The sequence below is a fragment of the Schistocerca gregaria genome, chromosome X (genome assembly GCF_023897955.1).
Source record: "Schistocerca gregaria isolate iqSchGreg1 chromosome X, iqSchGreg1.2, whole genome shotgun sequence".
NCBI classification, from domain to species: Eukaryota; Metazoa; Arthropoda; class Insecta; order Orthoptera; family Acrididae; genus Schistocerca; species Schistocerca gregaria.
Genome location: NC_064931.1, coordinates 53952711 through 53975776, shown reverse-complemented (window position 1 = coordinate 53975776; position 23066 = coordinate 53952711). Strand labels below are relative to the sequence as shown.

The following is a 23066-nucleotide window of genomic DNA, read 5'->3' as shown; positions in this document are numbered from 1 at the left end:
GTACTTTTATTTTCCAGTGGCTGTCTCACAACTCATTCCTTTCTCTCTTCATTTTGTGCTTTTGATGTCTACATGTGCACTTGAACTACTGTTGCTTGTGTGCTTTCGATTCTGATGATATTCATCCTGTTACTGAACATTTGACAGGAACTTGCCCTTAGCCTCGCCTCCCTATTGGTAATGAATCCCACTCCTTACAATGCTCTCAGCTGCATTGTAGGTAGAAGGAAGTACTTCTCTGATCGATTTATCACTAACCTGCTTCAGTAGCCCCTCATTGCACAGTATTAGTGCTCAGGTGCCAGGTTTCATGTAGGCTACGATCCTACTGAAGTGGAGTGTTTCGTGATGACAATTGTTAAATGTCAACAACATTTTGTACTATCTACATCTACATCTAATCTCTCTGATTTTATCCTCACGGTCTCTTCGCGAGATATACGTAGGAGGGAGAAATATACTGCTTCACTCCTCGGTGAAGGTATGTTCTCGAAACTTCAACAAAAACCTGTACCGAGCTACTGAGCGTCTCTCCTGCAGAGTCTTCCACTGGAGTTTACCTATCATCTCCGTAACGCTTTTGCAATTACTAAATGATCCTGTAATGAAGCGCACTGCTCTCCGTTGGATCTTCTCTATCTCTTCTATCAACCCTATCTGGTACGGATCCCACACTGTTGAGCAGTATTCAAGCAGTGGGCGAACAAGCGTACTGTAACCCACTTCCTTTATTTTCGGATTGCATTTCCTTAGGATTCTTCCAATGAATCTCAGTCTGGCATCTGCTTTACCAACGATTAACTTTATATGATCATTCTATTTCAAATCACTCCTAATGTGTACTCCCAGATAATTTATGGAATTAACTGCTTCCAGTTGCTGACCTGCTATTTTGTAGCTAAATGATAAGGGATCTATCTTTCTATGTATTCGCAGCAAATTACACTTGTCTACATTGAGATTCAATTGCCATTCCTTGCACCATGCGTCAATTCGCTGCAGATCCTCCTGCATTTCAGTACAATTTTTCATTGTTGCAACCTCTCGATACACCACAGCATCATCTGCAAAAAGCCTCAGTGAACTTCCGATGCCATCCACCAGGCCATTTATGTATATTGTGAATAGCAACGGTCCTATGACACTCCCCTGCGGCACACCTGAAATCACTCTTACTTCGGAAGACTTCTCTCCATTGAGAATGACATGCTGCGTTCTGTTATCTAGGACCACCTCAATCCAATCACACAATTGGTCTGATAGTCCATATGCTCTTACTTTGTTCATTAAATGACAGTGGGGAACTGTATTGAACGCCTTGCGGAAGTCAAGAAACACGGCATCTACCTGTGAACCCGTGTCTATGGCCCTCTGAGTCTCATGGACGAATAGCGCGAGCTGGGTTTCACACGATCATCTTTTTTGAAACCCATGCTGATTCCTACAGAGTAGATTTCTAGTCTCCAGAAAAGTCATTATACTCGAACATAATACGTGTTCCAAAATTCTACAACTGATCGACATTAGAGATATAGGTCTATAGTTCTGCACATCTGTTCGATGTCCCTTCTTGAAAACGGGGATGACCTGTGCCCTTTTCCAATCCTTTGGAATGCTTTGCTCTACTAGAGATCTACGGTACACCGCTGCAAGAAGGGGGGCAAGTTCCTTCGCATACTCTGTGTAAAATCGAACTGGTATCCCATCAGGTCCAGCAGCCTTTCCTCTTTTGAGAGATTTTAATTGTTTCTCTATTCCTCTGTCGTGTATTTCGATATCTACCATTTTGTCATCTGTGCGACAATCTAGAGAAGGAACTACAGTGCAGTTTTCCTCTGTGAAACACCTTTGGAGAAAGACATTTAGTATTTCAGCTTTTAGTCTGTCATCCTCTGTTTCAGTACCATTTTGGTCACAGAGTGTCTGGACATTTTGTTTTGATCCACCTAACGCTTTGCAATAGGACCAAAATTTCTTAGGATTTTCTGCTAAGTCAGTACATAGAACTTTACTTTCGAATTCATTGAACGCCTCTCTCATAGCCCTCCTCACACTACATTTCGCTTCGCGTAATTTTTGTTTGTCTGCAAGGCTTTCGCTATATTTATGTTTGCTGTAAAGTTACCTTTGCTTCCGCAGCAGTTTTCTAACTCGGTTGTTGTACCACGGTGGCTCTTTTCCATCTCTTACGATCTTGCTTGGCACATACTCATCTAACACATATTGTACGATGGTTTTGAACTTTGTCCCCTGGTCCTCAACACTATCTGTACTTGAGACAAAACTTTTGTGTTGAGCCATCAACTATACTCGTTTTAATAAAGAAAATACTTTGAAACACACTTCAAAGAATTACCAATATGGTGTCTCTTGGCTACGCCGTTATTCAACCCTTTACAACACATTAACACATTTCTCAATTTCCATACTCGTGATGTTGTAAGATCCTACTCCCGAATAGTCGATCTTGTCCCTACTAAGATTGCACTACATTGCCTCCTATGATTTCATCACCAATGCTCCTTGCTGACACTTAATTGTCAAACGTACACACAACCTGGCTGCTACTGAGCATTCCCGATTGTGTAAATGTGCTTAATACTTGGCTTAAACATGCGAAGGGAATGCATGTATGCATGACATCCTGTGGTACCATTTTCTGTTGCTGTTGATATTCTCTCTCCATTTATCTTCAATGACTCCTATTGTATCTATACTGAGCCATTGCATTTCCATTTTCAGATTCTCCCCCCCCCCTTCCCTACGTCATCTGACTTCTGACGTCCCATGCTCTGACTTGTAGTGCTTTTGTTGGTTTTTCAATATTATTCTCATGGTTACCTCTCTCTTGGCAGTCCCCTCCAGGAGATCTGAATGGGAGACCAGTGCAGAAATTATCATGACACTTCTTCAGTGCTGTTTGTTTTTCCTGTGGATTCCCATTATCTTTCTTTAATACAGTGGTTTCCATTGCCTTCTGCATCCGCATGACATAGAAAATTGCTGCTTCTTCTGCCTTTATGAGCAGTTTCACACCACAAGGGCAAAAGGCTGCCACGAACTCTATCTGCACCTCCACCTTCTTTAACAAGGCTGTTGGCAGAAATTTGGTGACTACTTGCACCAGAAGTCTTCAGCTGTTGCTGCTGGTGATTGTTCTTCAAAATCTAAGCTGTGACTAGGATCAGAATTTTGACCCCAGGGCCTTTTGATTTTGTATTACTGCCATTTATAGCTTACAATAGTCCCATTAGAGGGCATGCAAAATTAAAAATCAGTTAAGGCAATATAATCTTTGTAACAAAAGATGAGAGATTTTTCAGTGGTCGTGGTTCATTTGAATCTAATTATTAATAATAATGTGCAGGGTGTATACGCTCCAAGACAACCGGAAAATCCGGAAAAACCCAGGGAATTTTTTCATCTGGGAGAAAACTGGGACTTTTTTAGAATTCCGGGAATTTTTCCTTGTTTTAGTTTTCAGTTAAATTTTTGTAGTTTGTACTGGTAAAAACTTTAGCCTGGTACTGCAAAATAATAATGCAACAATAAAACATAAACAAGGTAAAAAAAAACTTAAGTTGCAGAGGAAATGTACAATTTACAACAACAAAACACAGTCTACACACAAACGTCTGCCAACAGCAAAATGTGTCAAAAGCTTTAGGATGAAGACGATGCAATACTTCATAACAACAAACTGCTTCCGATGGGCGTGATGTCACAACAGTTTATATTAGGTTCGTTTGAGCAGTTGCCAGCGGGCTTATGCACATGCACAGTTGAGTTGCATATGAGCAGTACCTTCTCCCAGTTCTGGCTACTGGTGCATCCAAGCTGCCAGATTCGTGCATGCGCAGAGAAGTCTGAATTGTTGTAGGATTAGGGGGCAGTCTCCACGTGAACTGTATTTACGTTTAGTGGTTTTGCTGTTTCCTCTTGGTTTACAGCTCTCACATCAAATGAAAACCAAACGGATTTCTGTGGCCACGAGCTAGAAAGTGAATTAAAATACGTTCACATAATTATAAAAGGTTAAAATATGTTGTTAGTTTCAGTTCTCTGATTTTATTATATTTCCAGGTTTTTTGTAGTTGCACATTATTGCCTTGCAGAACAAGGAATTTATTTTTATCGGTTTGCTAAAAAAATTTGCCTTCAATTAATCTTTTCTGCAGAGGCAGTCAATTTATTTCAAACACTATTACTAGTGTCAGCTGTTTGCAGAATTTCATCTACACTTTATCCTCTGGGACGTATGGCATTATGCCATAATAAAGAACTAAATATGAGATAATACAGTACAGGTACTCCAAGAAAATTTGCATTCCTGAAAACCACACTGGAAAGTTTCATATGAGGTTGGGGCCTACTTTTTTTTGTGAATCTGGAAATACAAATGTACCCTTTAAGTCAAATTATGGCTTTTTGTATAGTTTACAAAATTCCGATGCTCTTGGAATATCCTCTGATGTCCTGTTTCAGTAATGACATAATGTAAGATCTCTTGCTGTTATATACATACGAATATGAGAAATCCCCAAGATTGTCGGTCTTTTACAGAAGCTCAAAATTTTGTGCGGACTTCAATGCGAGATGCCTATAACAGTTTCCACAACGAAACTTTGTCTCGAAACCTGGCAGAAAATTCAAAGAGATTCTGGTCATATGTGAAGTATGTTAGCAGCAAGAAATAATCAATGCCTTCTCTGCGCAATAGCAATGGAGTTACTATCAAAGACAGTGCTGCCAAAGCAGAGGTACTAAACACAGCCTTCCGAAATGCCTTCACGAAAGAAGACGAAGTAAATATTCCAGAGTTCGGATCAAGAACAGTTGCCACCATGAGTAACATAGAAGTAAATATCCGCGGAGTAGTAAAACAACTTAAATCACTTAATAAAAACAAGTCTTCTGGTCCAGATTGTATACCAATTAGGTTCCTTTCAGGGTATGCTGATATGTTAGCTCCATACTTGACAATCATATACAACTGTTTGCTCGATGAAAGATGCATACACAAAGACTGGAAAGTTGCACAGGTCACACCAATATTCAATACAGGTGGTAGGAGTAAGCCACTTAATTACAGGCCCATTTCATTAACATCGATAAGCAGCAGGATTATGGAACATATATAGTGTTCGAACATTATGAATTACCTCGAAGAAAACGGTCTATTGATACGCAGTCAACATGGGTTTAGAAAACATTGTTCTCGTGAAACACAAATAGCTCTTTATTCTTATGAAATGTTCAGTGCTCTTGATAAGGGATTTCAGATCAATTCTGTATTTCTGGAATTCCAGAAGGCTTTTGACACGGTACTATACAAGCGGCTCATAGTGAAATTGCGTGCTTACGGAATATTGTCTCAGTTATGTGAGTGGATTTGTGACTTCCTGTCAGAGGGATCACAGTTCGCAGTAATTGACTGGAAGTCATCAAGTAAATCAGAATTGATTTCTGGCGTTCCACAAGGTATTGTTATAGGCCCTTTGTTGTTCCCTATCTATATAAACAATTTGAGAGACCATTTGAGCAGCCCTCTTAGGTTGGTCGCAGATGACGCTGTCGTTTATCAACCAATAAAGTCATCAGAAGATCAAAACAAATTGCAAAACAATTTAGAAAAGATATCTGAATGGTGTGAAAATTGGCAGTTGACCCTAAATAACGAAAAGTGTGAGGTCATCCACATGAGTACTAAAAGGGATCTGTTAAACTTTGGTTACACGATAAATCAGTCAAATATAAAAGCCCTAAATTCAACTAAATACCTAGGAATTACAATTATGGACAACTTAAATTGGAAGGAACACACAGAAAATGTTGTGGGGGAAGATTGTGTTTTATTGGCAGGACACTTATAAAATGTAACAGCTCTACTAAGGAGATTGCGTACACTACGCTTGTCCATCCTCTTTTAGAATACTACTGTGCGGTGTGGGATCCTTACCAGATAGGACTGATAGAGTACATCGAAAAAGTTCAAAGTAGGGCAGCACGTTTTGTATTATCGCGAAATATGGGAGAGAGTGTCACTGAAATGATACAGAATTTGGGCTGAACATCATTAAAAGAAAGGTGTTTTTCATTGTGATAGAATCTTCTCACAAAATTCCAATCACCAACTTTCTCCTCCGAATGCAAAAATATTTTGTTGACACTGACATGCATTGGGAGAAATGATCACCACGATAAAATAAGGGAAATCAGAACTCGTACTGAAAGATGTAGGTGTTTGTTCTTTTCGCCCGCTATATGAGATTGGAATAATAGAGAATTGTGAAGGTGGTTCGATGAACCCTCTGTCAAGCACTTAAATGTGATTTGCAGAGTATCCATGTACGCGTAGATGTAGATGATGTATGTGGGCTGCCTACATCATTGTAGGTGCGCAGGCCCAGTAACGCCATTTTCTGGCTCTCTGACAACTGCTGAAATGAATTGTAATAGGTCACAGTAAAAATATTGTGGTTAGTGGTTTGAAAAGTGTTACTTTCAAAGTACATTTTATTTTATGCAATACAGGTTATGTTATGTGTGTGAACATGTTTTGAATTTCTTAAATCACAGAGCATTTGATTCTCATTTAAAGCTCAACACTTTGAGGGCCAGTCACTTAGAAGAATTTCGAGTTAAGAAGACCAGACATTTGCGCCATTACTTAAAATTTTACTGGCACATTTGTCTGATGTATCGACAAAAAGACAAATATTATATGTGAAAGCTTAGTTTTTCTTGTAGTTACACTATGTACATTAATTGAAACCATTAACTTTCCCTATTTGTGTGTTCGCGGTACTTAACAGTGATGTTACTATAGGCTGACTAGGACTACGTCATGTGTCCTATGCTCTGAATCACTACATTTACTTGTGACACATCTTCGGAAGGACAAAAACAGTGTTTGGGAAATGTGTCATGTTTATATGTTAAGGTCTGAAGCGGATTTGCTAACCCAGTTAACTATGGCACCTGGAAAACAGTTGATATAGTTTATGATTTAGTCAGTACAATCGCAACTTCTCTTCAGTTGGACGAGATGTAAACAGCTTCAGTCTAATATTTCCACTTACCATTCACTATACAAAAAGCCGCTCTGTCAATATTAGGTGAAATTTTTAGAAAACAAGTCAAAACCTGACAGTCCAACCACGTTTCTGTACTGGTTCCATTTACATGGGAGCGGAAATAGATTGCGGACTTGGGAAACTGGCAACAGGAAGCGGATTTCCAGAATTGATTTTGCAGTGTTTACATGACCACCCAGAAGCTGTATTCGGTTTACGAAATCCGCTTTTGGGAGCCCCATATAAACGCAATGAATATCTGCTGTCATTGGGTGATGAGATTTCGTGGCTTGAGCTATAATTGACTTACAAAAGCGCATCTCAATCTCGTTTTCAGTGCTTCAGAAACTAACGTTCGGTGTTTGGTGGAATTTGACTATGTACTTTTGTAATATGAAAATATGCAGCGTATGTGTTGCTATAAATCAAAGATTTTTCAAAAATGCATTTTTTTCTGGGGTTTGCTTCGTAAAGTGACGGGAGGTCCTACACCGGTTTATAAAACCTTGACCATTCAAAGGATTGATAAGTTTTACAAATCTGGGGGAAAGTGTACTGTCACTTAACATGGAAAAAGTGTATTTTCACCTGGGAGAAAATGTATTTTTTAACCGGCAAATCTGAGAAAAATCCGGGAATTTTTTTCCTTGTCCAAGTATACACCTTGATGTAGCTTCTTGCTTCCTAAGAATATGCCTCAGAGCAAGTTGAATAAAGAGCAAGCTGCCGTATACTGGCATTTCTCTGGAGCATACTAGTGATTGGCTTATTAAAATTGCAAAATTCTTTATTTGCAAGACCAAAAGCATTTTTTGAAGCTCCATGAGTTTTAAAATGCCTGTAGTTAAAAAAAGCTTCCTCATTTCCATAAAATGAAACCATTTGTATGTGTAAAACTAAAATAATGTTGTTACTGACAGAAACATAGGTCATAATGTCTGGCAGCTTCCAAGGAGAAAAGGAATTGTATCACCATTTCTGACTATTTTTTCCCAGTATTACTTTTGTTAAAAATTCAGCTGTCACCTTGTATTTCCAGTATCTGCATATAAACTGATAGTCTTATCAGTGATACATCTATGATAATTGAGAAAACTTCTTTTCAACAGATCTATAGGTCACCAGGGAAGAAAGATGTCCATACTCCATCACAGATTGGTCATGACTTGTGCTAAGATACATCTTAAATAAACTGCTTGATAAAAATTACATCACAATGCAACTCCTGTGAATATGCCCTGAAGTAACTTTAGACATCAGCCACTTCATAAGAATTTTACATTTATGCTGTATTGTGACTGTGATGGTGGTGGTGGTGGTGGTGGTGGTGGTGGGCAGTAGTATTAGTAATTCTATGTTCCGTACCTTAGTAGTTCTGCATTTTATGGGTGTCTTAATATGAATTTGTTCTTCATTTTCCAGATGTGAAGATTTCTAAACGTGTGGCACAATCAGCTGCAATGACTGTGATTAACAGTCATCGCCATACTTCCTCCGAAGCAGCATTTGCTGATATTTCTCCACATACGCAGAATTTCAAATCTGAGGGAAATGTGTTTACCTTTTCTGCAAAAAGAGGTAAGATCTGTATAAAAAAGTCTCCAGTGTATCAAAGAAAAAGTCAGTCGAGAAAACCAATTTTATGAGACAGAATTGTTGGCCATCCGTTACCTTCAATAGGCAAAATGTGTAGCACTACCCATCTCTGTATCCAAGTTTGCTGACATGTGTGTGTGGTGGCATTTGACTCTGAGGTAATGTGGTCCGAATCCTGGTGGTGGATGAAATTTTCACTGCCATATGTGGTCAGGAAATGGGGGAGAGGTGGTAGTGTAAAGTTCCTGGTCACCAGTCTTTACACCAATGTCCTGGATTAAATTCCAAACCCCTCTGCATTGTCTCATGAAATGTTGATGGTTATCCTTCTGTCGGATGCAAATGTTAAGTTCGGCAGCCCCATAGGCTATGTGCTAGTGCTGAGTTTCACCACACTCTTCACTGATCATCATTGTACAACACAAACATGACACTATACTACACACACATCCATGAAATTCACCTACACTCTACAAATAAATGTACAACACAACTCTCATGTAACCACAAGGAAAGAGACCAGTGTGTGTGGAGGAAGAACACCCTTTCCTACAGATGGATGAACACACCTCGTGGGATATCCCAGCCAACAGTACCGAATGACGTTTACATTTGTGTGTTTAGTACTGCCGGTAGATGCATATGAAAGTAAAAGTGAGACATTTCCTAGCTTTGGGAACCATAGTTTCTTCCTCAGTGAGGAGAGATGGTTAGGTTGTCGAAAGTTAAAAAGGAAGGGCATGTCACTGAGGTCCCAGTATGAGAGGTGCCCATCTGTAGTGAGGGCAAGGATAGACAAAGATCGAGGGAGAAGCATCAGTGAGAGTAGGTCAGGGATGGTGCTTTAGTAACTAAAATGTGAACTTTAGTTCATAGATAAGGTCAGAGTGAGAGGTAAAGGTAGACTAGGGGGAAAAGGGATGAATAGTGCAATCAATAATTAAGACAGGTAAAAAGTAGTCATAGAGGGTGGGCTGTATTAATGTAAATTAAGTCCAAGAGGATGTAGAGGTATGGGGATGTGTTGGAGGGCAAATTCGCATCTCTGGAGTTCAGGAAAACTAGTATCAGGTGGGAGGATAGGAATTACTCAGGTCCCTTCAGTTATACTGTTGAGCAACTAGGTACTGGGTGTCCTCAAGGCAGATAGTTCTTCTTTGCCCATTCATACTCTTACCCAATCTGACTCAACAGACCTGAGTGCTTGCTACACTACATGGGCTATTTAGATCTGCCCACCTGATACTAGTTACCCTGAACTTTGGAGACAGGAGCTTGCCCTCCAACATACCGTATTTGCTCAAACCTAAGCCGCACATTTTTTTCCGGTTTTTGTAATCCAAAAAACCGCCTGTGGCTTACAATTAAGTGCAAAGTGAGCGGAAGTTCTGAAAAATGTTGGTAGGCGCTGCCACAACTGACTTCTGCCGTCGAATACATGTAGCGCTGTGCAGTCATGCTTTGCAGGCACAAAGATAAATACTGGCGCCAAAACCTCTGCATCAGTAAATAATCTTTTTTAAAAAAAAGGTAGAAGATGAGCTTTTTTCTCCGCCCCCGAGTTTTGACCCCTGCATTGCATTGTAAGTAACCACTGCAGTAACAACAAATAGCAGTCTCTTGCCATTGTTTCGCCAATGAGACAGTTCCTCCCTTTTTATTGTATGCGGCGGTAGTGCACACAAAAGCAAGCCATGCCACGAGTGGCGACAGGTCGTAAACACTCATTATAATGAATGCGACAAACAATGCATGACACAGTACAATAATGCATTTTCAGTTTAGAGTGACGTAAACACCTGTAACAAAGAAAACGGCACTTATTAGATCAAAGCAAAATAAGCAATCTATTCAAACCAGACGAAGCACATGAAAAAGGAAGGGTACCCGTATAAATACAGACGGAGCGCCAGACTCATAGCATTGGCTACCTAGTAAAGCTTAACTGCTAAGCTTATGACTCGAACCAAACTACTATAGCTTTATCTTCATCCATTCGACCTAAATTGTGTCTCATGTTACAATGGACCAACTTTGTTTCGATTTGGAGGTGCGGTCTAAAACTTGCCTCTCCCCTTGAATTTAGAGTCTCAAAATTTTAGGTATGGCTTAGATTTGGGATAATTTCTTTTCCTTGATTTCGAGTCTCATTTTTCAGGTGCAGCTTAGATTTGAGTGCGGCTTAGATTCGAGTAAATACAGTATCTGTTCATCCTGACACATTCTTGTACTAAATCTTCTTTAACACACACACACCCATGCAGTACGAGAATTGTGAAGGTGTTTTATGATGAATGTGTAAATAATCGACCCTCATTTATATGTATAACATGACCCCGACCACTTCAGTTGCAGTATGTCAGTGATGATGTAAACCTGTCTGCCCCACTGCTAGTTTTCACTGAGAAGTAACAACGAGCAGTGAGACTGCAATTCATCATAGATTTTCATCACAATTCAGGGACAGTGTGTGTGTCACATAAAACTCTTTATTTGTCTGTTAAGTGGTTTGAAAGTGCCCAGACGAGTATGACATGTGAAGAGGAACAGGACGACTGTCAATGTCCACCATAGTCCAAAAGATTCAGTAAGCCCAAGAGATGATTTTAGTTGACATGCGAGTTACTATCAGTATAGTGGCGTCCTTTTGGACATCAGTCACGGTTCTTCCTAACACATCCTCAACGACCAACTTCACTTCTGTAAGGTTTCTGCACGACAGGTACCGAGATGACTTCCTAAAGAACTTCAGATCACATGTGTTGACTTCAGCTGATGCCTGCTTGATCATTCCTACAGGGAAGGTGGTCAATTTTTGACTAGAATAGTTATCAGTGATGGAACATGAGTGCACCATTGTGAGCTAGGATCAAAGCACCAGAGTATGGATTGGAAAAAGAGAGGTTATACTCACTATTTTTTGGGATGCAGATGGGCATATGCTGCAAGAGTAGGGGAGAGTGTTGTGTCTTGGTACACTTTTCAGACTTTTGCCTCTAGTGAGCCCTGTACTAGAAGTTTAATATATTCCATTTGTAAATGATTGCACTCACTTATTAAGTACTGCAGTCTTTTTGTGAAATCACAAAAGTTACTCCAGAAAATTAAGGCTGTTCCAGATACAACAACATGTTCTGAGGTACAACTTGATCGTGTATCTATGAACAAATATTCTACTGAAATTTAAAACTGTTGCAATCAAGGAACAAATATTCTATTAAAATTTAAAAGCATTGCAATCAAAAAAAAATCTTGTCAGTACTTTATTTGTCTGTTTGTTACATTATTACTCTACTGCAAACCAATAATCAGTAAGTAAAATCAGTTTAAGTAGAAGCATTGTCAAAAACCAGTTACAAGTTAAATACATTTTGAGGTGGAAACTATTGAAATGTAACACACATTTCCATTTTCAAGACAGGTAAAATTGTTTGGACATTAAAGAAAGTCAGTTTGGAAGTATCATGTGTTCCATGGTAAAAGATGTTTTCATGTTTCAAGGTACAAGGTGGTACATGATTTGCAGAGTATGGCTTAACTGTTCACATGTTATACAAGTAGCTCTAAAAATACATATTATTTTACTCTCCATAAAATTCTGTACCTAAAGAATTAACAGTACATTCCAAATAGTTTTAATGTACTATACAGTACTTAAATGCGTAGTATGCAGAACGTTTACAAATGCTGCACGAAACAAAACCTAATATCTAATAAAAATAAAATTTGTAGAAAATTGCAGAAACTGTTTAGACTGAACCACTGACCAGAAAACATCATGTGGGTCTAGGTACACTATCCTCTTAAGTTCAACACTCTCCCCTACATAACAGAGGGAAAAGCCACCTACAAAGAGTTTTACAGTGAATTGTCAGAAAAGAGCTCAATCCTGCAATTAACAGCAAACAATGAGGTCTGTTCTCATAGAAAGTATTGCTGTTCTACAACAAACCCACATGCACAGGGCTCACTGCTCTGTTGAAACTATCAATAAATCGGGTTTTGAACTGCTGGGACATCATCTTTACTGCCCAGATCTAGCATCCTTCAACTTTTGTCAAGTTGGGCCACTCAAGGATATGCTATAAGGTCATAGAGTTTCTTCAGATGTGGAAGTGCAGAAATCGGTGCAAAAATTACTTTGCTACCAACTGAAAACCTTCTTGGTGGGAATATGTTAGCTTGTGGACTGCTGGACACTGCATTGAAAAGAAAGGAGAATATATTGAAAAATAATGTATATGTCAAACCATAATTTTTTTTTGTAAATACATTGTAAAATGAAATTTGTAGGCAATTTTTGACTCACTATCGTAATTCTTTAATGCATTATATGTTTCTCTTACCCCGAATCTTCTCACTCGGACCTAATCATCCCTGGACTGAAGCTGGCACCGTACTTACTAATGTCCACCTCTGACCTATTCTCCCTAACATTTCCCCTGCGTCTTTGTTTATCCTTGTCTTCCCTATAGATGGGCCCCTCTTACCCTGGTGTGTGAGTAATCTGTCCTTCCTTTTAACCTTCACCAACCTATCCCTCTCTCCCCTCTGAGTGAAGAACTCGTAGGTCCAAAATTTAGGATGTGTATAACTTTCACTTTTATATGTCTGTCAGTAGTAATACAAATTTTGCTTCCTGAAGGTAAGCAGTGGCCTGAAAAAATTATCCTACTATCTTTGTTTTCTGTTATGTGTCTTGATTTACTATTGCATAAAATCTCTTATATAACATCTTATTGAGTTCTACAAGTGTAACTTAAACTGGACTGTGTACACCAAGGAGGGAATCTGCTAGAAATTCTTTTAATTTCTAAAATGAAGTCTATTTTTAAATGTTGCTTTTTCAAAACATGAGACCACAGATATCATATTTGAATGACAAAATATCTTCAGTTCATTTTAAACAGATTGGGTTTGATACCCTTTATACTGTTGCAAAGAAACTGGTAAACCTGCCTAATATCGTGTAGGGCCCCCGCAAGCACGCAGAAGTGCCATAACATAATGTGGCATGCATCAGCTAATGTCTGAGTTAGTGCTAGCTGGAATTGACACTATGAATCCTGCAGCACTGTCCATAAATCCTAAGAGTACGAGGGGGTGGAGATCTCTGAACAGCACGTTGCAAGGCATCCCGGATATGCTCAATAATGTTTATGTCTGAGGAGTTTGGTGGCCAGTGGAAGTGTTTAAACTCAGAAGAGTGTTCATGAAGCCTCTCTGTAGCAATCCTCGACATGTGGGGTGTCACATTGTCCTGCTGGAATTGCCCAAGTCTATCGGAATGTACAGTGTACATGAATGGATGCAGGTGATCAGACAGGATGCTTACGTACATGTCACCTGTCAGAGGCATATCTAGACGTATCAGGGGTCCCATATCACTCCAACTGTACACACCCCACACCATTACAGGGCCTCCACCATCTTGAACATTCCCCTGCTGAGATGAAGGGTCCATGGCTTCATGTGGTTGTCTCCATACCTGTACTCGTCCATCTGCTCAATACAATTTGAACCGAGACTCGTCCGACCAGGCAACATGTTTCCAGTCATTAACAGTCCAATGTCAGTGTTGACAGGCCCAGGCGAGGTGTTGTGCAGTCATCAAGGGTACATGTTTTGTTGAATGGTTAGCATGCTGACACATGTTGAGGGCCCAGCATTGAAATCCACAGCAATTTGCGGAAGGGTTGCAGGTCTTGTCTTCAGTCATCATTGGTCCTGTTCCTGCAGGATCCATTTCTGGGAGCAGTGATGTCGGAGACTTGATGTTGTACCGGATTCCTGATATTCACGGTACACTTGTGAAATGGTCGTACGGGAAAATCCCCACTTCATCGCTACCTCTGAGATGCTGTGTCCCATAACTCGTGTGCCGACTATAACACCGCATTCAAACTCACTCAAATTTTGATAGCATGCCTTTGCAGCAGCAGTAACTTATCTAACAACTGCGCCAGACACTTGTTCTCTTATATAAGTGTTACTGGCTGCAGCACTGTATTCTGCCTGTTTACATATCTCTGTATTTGAATGCGCATGCCTATACCAATTTATTTGGTGCTTCAGTGTATTTGCTAATTTGACAAAATGACTGAAAAGTAGGAAATATCTGTAGCTTATGTCTTCACAGGATAATGTGTGTGGTGTGAACTCTTTATTTTTATGTGAAGTTTTCATAAGTGTTAATCATACTGCTTCATTCAGCAAAACTTGGTGTGTACCACGAAAAAAATTATTTGGTGTTTGAAGGAGAAAAAAGCAATCTTCAAACTGCAATTAAACAGATAGTGCTCATTGCATTACTGTGACATCACCATGCTATACAGCTGTTGGCTGCAGGTGGAAAACAAACAGCCGATATGTTGTAATCTGAGAGTTTTCACTGTATTTCACAATTTTCAGTTTATTTCACCATGTAGGCCATAAATTTTTGCTATTTTCGAATTGAACATAAAAGGAAAGAACTCTCAAAACTGCATTTTTAAGGTACAACTTGTGGCCGTAGTGTGTTGGGAAATGGCTCAATTACCTCGGATATCATTAGCAAAGTGACAGTCTTTTCAGTTATGTACCCCACAGTATTACTAACGGCAGAACCCACTTTTTTTCCTAATTGGTCTATTATATGACATCAAATTTTGAAATTTCTTTCTTGTCAGTTTATGGGTTTGCGATTTGGTTATGGCAGTTGATGTTGTGAATGTTGGTAAAATTGCTACCAAGGAGGAGAAGAATGAAATTCTTGTTCTGACTTCAATTTATAGCGTCTGTGCCTGTTTATACTTAATAATCCCGTACCTTAGGAATTTTGAATGTTTCTTAGGCGAAGGTCTGTAAACTTTGTTATGTAGTGAGCTAGACAAAGTGGCTTTGGCTGGTACAGAGTGGCGGTAGGGATAAGAACTTCCCTAGTTGACGTTACAACCTAATTAGAAGGCGCCTCAGTGAATTTCTGTACACTGTGTAAAATATAAATTTAAAAGAAAGCTCAGGTGCTACAGTTTTGCTTCATGGCTTCTATCACTGCCGCCAATCTTTACAATCTGCAGTGTGTGGTACAAAATATATATGTGAGTAGTATATGTAGTTGCTGCAATTGTATTGTCAGATTTAAACACAAAATTATTATAAATGTGCTATCACAAAATCCTTGTTCTATTTCTGTGAGACATCTTTGCCATGGCATGTGATCTGGATGAAAAATATGTTTTCAACTCCAGAATGAGATTTTCACTCTGCAGCGGAGTGTGCGCTGATATGAAACTTCCTGGCAGATTAAAACTGTGTGCCCGACTGAGACTCGAACTCGGGACCTTTGCCTTTCGTGGGCAAGTGCTCTACCATCTGAGCTACCGAAGCACGATTCACGCCCGGTACTCAGAGCTTTACTTCTGCCAGTATCCGTCTCCTACCTTCCAAACTTTACAGAAGCTCTCCTGCAAGGTTCGCAGGAGTTATCCAAGCACGACTCACAACCCATCCTCACAGCTTTACTTTTGCTAGTACCTCGCCTCGTTCCGGCACCCAGTTTTAATTTGTCAGGAAGTTTCATATCAGTGCACACTCTGCTCCAGAGTGAAAATTTCACTCTCGAAACATCTCCCAATCTGTAGCTAAGCCATGTCTCCACAATATCCTTCTTTCCAAAAGTGTTAGTCTTGCAAGGTTCGCAGGAGAGCATCTGTGACATTTGGAAGGTAGGATATGAAGTAATGATATAAATAAAGCTGTGAAGATGGGTTGTGAGTCATGCTCAGGTAGCTCGGCCGGTAGAGCACTTGCCTGTGAAAGGCAAAGGTCCCGAGTTTAAGTTTCAGTCCAGCACACTGTTTTAATTTGCCAGGAAGTTTCACATAGAGAATTTTTTTCCTTCCACACAAAAAGACAATGGTCGTCCCCAATTTTTGTCTTGGGTCAGTCCGAGTAACTGTCAGGCTTGTGATGACTCCATCAGTAATGGAATGATTTATCAAAACACGCATATGTAAACACAAAAAATTAAAATTTATGTACTGCAAATTGAAACTAGTGAGTTGTACTTTAAGCAAACATCAGCGCATCTCTGACGTACGGAGAGACTTATATGCATAAACAGGGTAATTGTTTTGCGTGAAAAACCTATTGCAGTTACAAAATACCTTGTGATAATAACAAAAATAAGTTTATGTTTTAAATGTGTAAATTATTGTATTGTTTAGCATCCTCGCTGTCACCTGTGCGAAGTTCACAACAACAACAACAACACCAGCAGCAGCAGCAGCAGCAGCAGCAGCAGCAACAACAACAACAACAACAACAACAACAACAACAACAACAAAGTTCTACGCTGCCACAACACTGTTCTCCAACAGTGTCTCGTAACTATCCTGGAAGACCACGACCCTTGCTTTCAAGTCAGGGTCGCTCAAAGATTTGTCTTTCCTCGAAGGAAGGTGTGTTTGTCAGCTTAAGTTCTTTTTAAACTTGGCAATATTGTAATTGTCCAGTTATTTTTCATCTTTTTCCATTGCTTCAAGCAGTTGTTTGCAGTGCTGTAGGACACTCAGTGTACAATTTCCTTGTCAGGCTTACATAAATTTAGCGAGTTTGCCTTTGCACTGTCCTTGCTCCACACCGTTACCACTGCATCAAGGACACCCTAGCAGCAACTGTATGAACCACAAACTTAAAATTGACACCAAGGTACACTTATAGTTTCTAGCTATTCAACAGAGCCTATCATCCTAAGGTTATGTGGCAATTTTTACTGGATTATACACCACCACTAATGGCCGTGTCACCCAGATATGCAGGAATATAATGTTACATGCTTTCTTTTATAGTTTTAAGTATTTTATCAGTATTCTCTCAATGAAAGTGAAAAAATTGTTCCAGTTGTTGAATGATGTTATTATTATAGAATTGATATCCTTTCAATATTTCTGTCATAAAAAATTTTCCAGCATCTCATTTTGTAGTCCTCTCTCTGCTAGTCCTTCAGTCCTGCTTGACCTGAAGCTAATGGTTGTGTGTAATTTTTGTTATCTGATTTCTTGTGATTTTAGTCTCGCTTTGATCAGATGAAAGAGAATGTATGGGTTGTGTTACAATGCCTCAGAACTCTTCAAAATAGGACCCACCTGCATCATTACATTTTTGCCAGCACGATTTCCAAGTGTTGTAGGCGCCCTAGAAGGTCTGGGATGAATGTCCTTTGGGGCATGGGTAAGAGCAACTTTCACATTGTCATTGGTCTCGAAATGGTCCTTTCAAGGGTGTCCTGAGCCAAGGAAACATAACTTTGCCAGAACCAGATTGCAACTAGATGGCTGGGGGAGCAATGCCACATTGTCTTTGATGAGATAATCCTTCATCAAGAAGGCTGGGTGTGACTGGGCACATTGTCTTGGTGGAGCTTCCAGGAAGAGACTATGCAGGGTCTGATATGCAAATCTATCTTTCTTTCCAGCCGTTTGAGCTCTTCAACGTACAAAGTAGCATTGACAGTGTGTCTGGCAGGTAGAAACGCATGGTGGACAAAGTCACTAGCATATGAAGAGACAGTGAGCATTGTCTTCACTTTGGATCTGCTCATGCACAGAAATGTACCACTTGGAGCTATCTCTCTTTATTTAAGGGCCATATTTCTGCTCAGTTCATAAAGTTCTTCACAAGTAAGCACTCACTTGGACTTGTGGTAGTTGGTCAGAATTTTTGAGGCCAGTTTTGCATAAACTTTCTTCGTGTTCAATTGTTTGGTTACAGTCTCCCCAGAGTCTGATCTATTGGACAACCACTCATTCTACTACATGTATTAGGAAGTTCATGCACACGAGTTATACTGTCTTCACCTTTCAACACTGAAGAGCATCCAGAGCAACTTCCACTGTAGATGTTATCCTGGCATTCCAGAAACATGTTGTGCCACAGAAATATCTGCCATGTTGACAGACATTCATTTACAACTGCCTCTTCAGTTATTGGAAATGTTTCAGCAGTAGACTTCCCAAGTTTCATGCTGAATTTCACTGCATGCAAGTGAACAAAGCAGATCACCTAACAGGTTTGCATTAGGGACATATCTTGACACTCTGGGAGCCCAGAGTGGTGTTGGTTGAGTTGGGAAGCAAACAAACCCCGTCTACTGGTTGACGGATAGGCCATGATCTGACCAGTAGGAGTGTTAAAATAGAGCTGATGACATTGCTTTCCAGACAAACCTTTTACTTCCAAATGTGTGTGCATTTGAGAGCATCTGCAGTCATTTCTCCATAATAAACTGAGTGGGGCTCTGAACTCAATTTACTATCGACTGGTTAGTGCAGCTTTCTTGTATATTACTGCCTGGGGCTGTAATGGGGACCATTGGGCTCAGTAACACTCAGAGGTGAACCACTTCTTTTCGAAAACAAAGTTCTTTTCTTAATTTCCATTTGGAATTGGAAAGTTGGGTCATCTAAAATATCATTGGTATTATTCTGTTCAAGTATTTGTAATGTGTTGTAAATATAATCTTGATTGACTGTGTTTACTACTGCATTACTCTTCTCAGCTTTTCTGTCATAACGTGTGTGCTGTAGTTTCCTGTTCATGATAATAGAGCAGATTTAACTTTGCATTTGATTTTTGGCTTTATGGCAAAGTATCAACCTGCTCAGTGGAAGTGTTACACGAGTTGCAATATACCGTATTTACTCGAATCTAAGCCGCACTTTTTTCCGGTTTTTGTAATCCAAAAAACTGCCTGCGGCTTAGAATCGAGTGCAAAGTAAGCGGAAGTTCTGTAAAATGTTGGTAGGTGCCGCCACAACTAACTTCTGCCATTGAATGTATGTAGCGCTGCATAGGCATGCTTTAGATGCACAAAGATAAATACTGGCACCAAAACCTCTGCACCAGTGAAAAAAAAAAAAAAAGTGGAAGACGAGCTTTTTTTTCTCCGCCCCGAGTTTTGACCAGGGCATTTTCATACATTATCCAACGAAGTAAATACAAATTCTATATTGTTCACCTTCGAATGTAGCAGCCTTTCATTGTACTACGAAAATCCGACTGGCAAGACTGTTTGGGATGTTTGTCAATATGGCCAACTCAACGTTCTGAATTTTTTCCTACCTGTGACAAGAGATGGTTGCTAATAGGAACTTTTATGAATTGTGATTCACATGCAGTATTCTCTTCACCATAAGAATAATATGAATATAAACATTTTGCCATGTATTCTTTTGTGTTTGCTGCCATCTCATTTAAATCCTGTCTGCCCAATAAACTACAAAACTAGAGAGAGACAACAGGAAACGCGGAAGAATGTACACCTCATGCCATGTTTATATTTGTATTATTCTTACGCCGAATAGTGATACAGTCAGAAATGAAGCACGACAACTGACTAGATTTTTAAATCTAAGATGACTCTAATTTCTGTGCAGAATGTAATGTACTAAAGAGGCATCTGCAAAGATTTTGAAATGCAGAAAGTTTTCCGCTAAACTCTCCTTCACAACGTTTTCTATCACACGCAGTCTATTATTTGGTTCTTGTTGATCATTATCAAAGAAAGCAGCAGTGTAAGTAACAACAAATAGCGGTCCCGTGCCATTGTTTCACTAATGAGATGATTCTCTCTCTCTCTCTCTCTCTCTCTCTCTCTGTCACGAGCGGCGACAGGTCATAAACACTCATTAACAGTATGCAACAAACAATGCATGACACAGTACAATAATGCATTTTCAGCTTAGAGTGACGTAAACACCTATAACAAAGGGAACGGCACTTATCAGATCAAAGAAAAATGAGCAATCAGTTCAAACCAGATGAAGCACGTGAAAAAGGAAGGGTACCCGTATAAATACAGACGGAGTGCCTGACGCATAGCAATGGCTACCTAGTAAAGCTTAACTGCTAAGCTTACGACTCGAACCAAACTACTGTAGCTGTATCATCATTCATTTGACCTAAATTGTGTCTCATATTACAAAGGGCCAACTTTGTTTCGATTTGAAGGTGCAGCCTAAAACTTTTCACTCCCCTTGAATTTCGAGTCTCAAATTTCAGGTGCGGCTTAGATTTGGGATAATTATTTTTCCTTGATATCGAGTCTCATTTTTCAGGTGCAGCTTAGATTCGAGTGTGGCTTAGATTCAAGTAAATACGGTAGAGGGAGCAAATTAAGTCTTTTGTTATTTACTCTTTCCAGGTCAGGCTGAATACAGTTTTATTTGCTTGATGCTATTCATAATGCTTTGTGCACTTTCATGTCTAATGCTGATGTTTCAAAATGAACAATAATTTTTGTGTTAAATCTTATCTGTGACCATAGTGGCAGAGTATACTAACTAGTTTTAAACATAAGGCATTGTATAATTTTAGGACACAGTACTTCTCATTGAGTGCAAACACAATGTGTTTAAGTGATGTAAAAGTTATATAACAGTGAGAAATAACAAAGAGAGAATTTTGGATATAAAATAAGAAAGTAAAAGAAGAAAAGTAAGGTAGTACTTCCAGTCATACTAAAATAGTTTCATCAGCAAACAAGAATTACGCAGCAATAATGTCGACAGTTTGAGATTATACTTACTCTGAATGTGTAAAACAGTGGTGTGAAAAATGAATTCTGTAACCAGTCGCAAATGATTTTATAAATATTGTGCTACTAGTTTCAAAATCTCATTCATAACTTTCTGTTTGACACTTCTGTTCTGTATTTGCTGCAAGTCATATGGCTTGGTGTATTCTTGCAATGAAAAGTCATTGCTTCCTATTCTAACATCAGATGGATACAAAGCTAAATTTTGTTGAGTAAATGTAGACCAAATGTGTTACATGGTACTAATGAAATAATTCACAAGTGGTTACAGATTTCAGTGTTTTGTTTTTTTTTACACTTGCAATAATGCAGTAACTTAGCATACTTAATGGTACGCAAGCTCACTAGACAAAATAGTAGTAATAACTCCCTTATAACAGCACAATGGTCACTTTAGAGTGCTGTAGATGGTGTAGAATGGGTATCAGGCTCTCGCGTGACCCACCACCACTGATTCAGTCTTTGTTGTGAAGTGCTGAGTATGTGCCAGCCAGTTGTATGGAATCAACAGAGTAAAATGGGTCAGTGTGCAAATGTGACAGAATGACAGAAAGTAGCTCACATGTTAGGACCACCCCATGACCAAACGGTGTGTACTAATTTGCCCGATTTGTCAGTGTATCAAGGTGAATTGTCGAACGTGTCGACGAGGAATGTCATACCACTCACGGGTATGTACATGGTGTAAGGAGAGTGGTAAAAAGATCCCAACTGACGTGATCAGAGATAACTGTCATCCTTTGTTAGTGACAGTCGGTTTCAAAGCTGACAGGAATTGCAGCTGTCAGTTAATGTGGGTTAGTGTCAGTTAATGTAGGTTAGTGTCAGTTAATGTAGGTTAGTGTCAACCAGTTTGGGGTCAGGTACATTGCAAAAAGCCATAGCTTACAGTAGCACATGAAGCTGTGCGTCTTCAGTGGGCCAAAAAAGCCAAAAAACTGGGCAGTAGCTGACTGGAGGTGCATAGTGTGTTCCTCTTTTAAAATTATGCGACATGTCAAGCTCACTAATAGCCCGCTGAGGCATTTAATGTGCAGTGTGTGAAGAGTGTAATTTTTGTCAGATATGGTTTTGTGCTGATTTTAGGCTGTTTGTTGTACCATGACAAAGTCTCACTCATTCAGGTTACTGTAGAAGTGAACTGGGATGTTTATTTTAACATTGTCAGTTACCAAATTCATGGTGAATATGCTGTGGACACATTTGTTTTCCAAGGTTTCAACAGCCATATTCACACGGTTGTACGCATACATTGATTTGATGAACATTAGGGCACCCTATCATATCCCAGCTAGCCCTCAAATTCACTCAATTCTTAATACCATAGAAAATATCTGGGACTATTCGAAACATAAGTTGAACCAAAACAGTCAGAATTCTCTAAATTTGGTAACTTCACAGGATCTGTAAGGGACAGTTAAATGAAAATGAGACCGATGGGAAAGAAGTAAGTAAGCTGTTTGTTATTTCAAAAGTGAGTGCCATAACTGTGAATACATTTATCCCACTGTGAGATACGATGGTCAATGCCTTCACGGAAAGAAGTTTGCAGTTGTCTACAGAATTAAGGTTGTACCCTGGTGTGCACCTCATCATCTGAAGCAAATCGAGGGTCACATATTTCTTTTGTCAGAGCTCCAAAAATATCGAAATTGCATGAGAGGGGCATTGGAAAGGGGCATTGGGAATTTACATAGGGTGTGTAAGGGGTTGCTAGCAAAACTTCTGCATTGTAATTGAAATAACAGGGATGCCAACTCCAGGAAACTTGTGATACCTTTTTCATTGACTGGAAGGGCCCGATGCTCATTGACTTT

General features: G+C 39.5%; 1 protein-coding gene across 2 annotated transcripts in view; it reads left to right on the top strand.

Moving 5' to 3' along the window:
* Positions 1-23066, top strand: part of LOC126298879 (TBC1 domain family member 22B) — a 157116-nt gene that overhangs the window by 43623 nt on the left and 90427 nt on the right. For both annotated transcript variants that reach the window (XM_049990405.1, XM_049990404.1), the window contains exons 4-5: positions 8499-8654; positions 16880-17113. In XM_049990405.1, coding sequence (XP_049846362.1) covers positions 8499-8654; positions 16880-17113 — 390 coding nt within the window. The remainder of the gene's footprint in view (positions 1-8498; positions 8655-16879; positions 17114-23066) is intronic.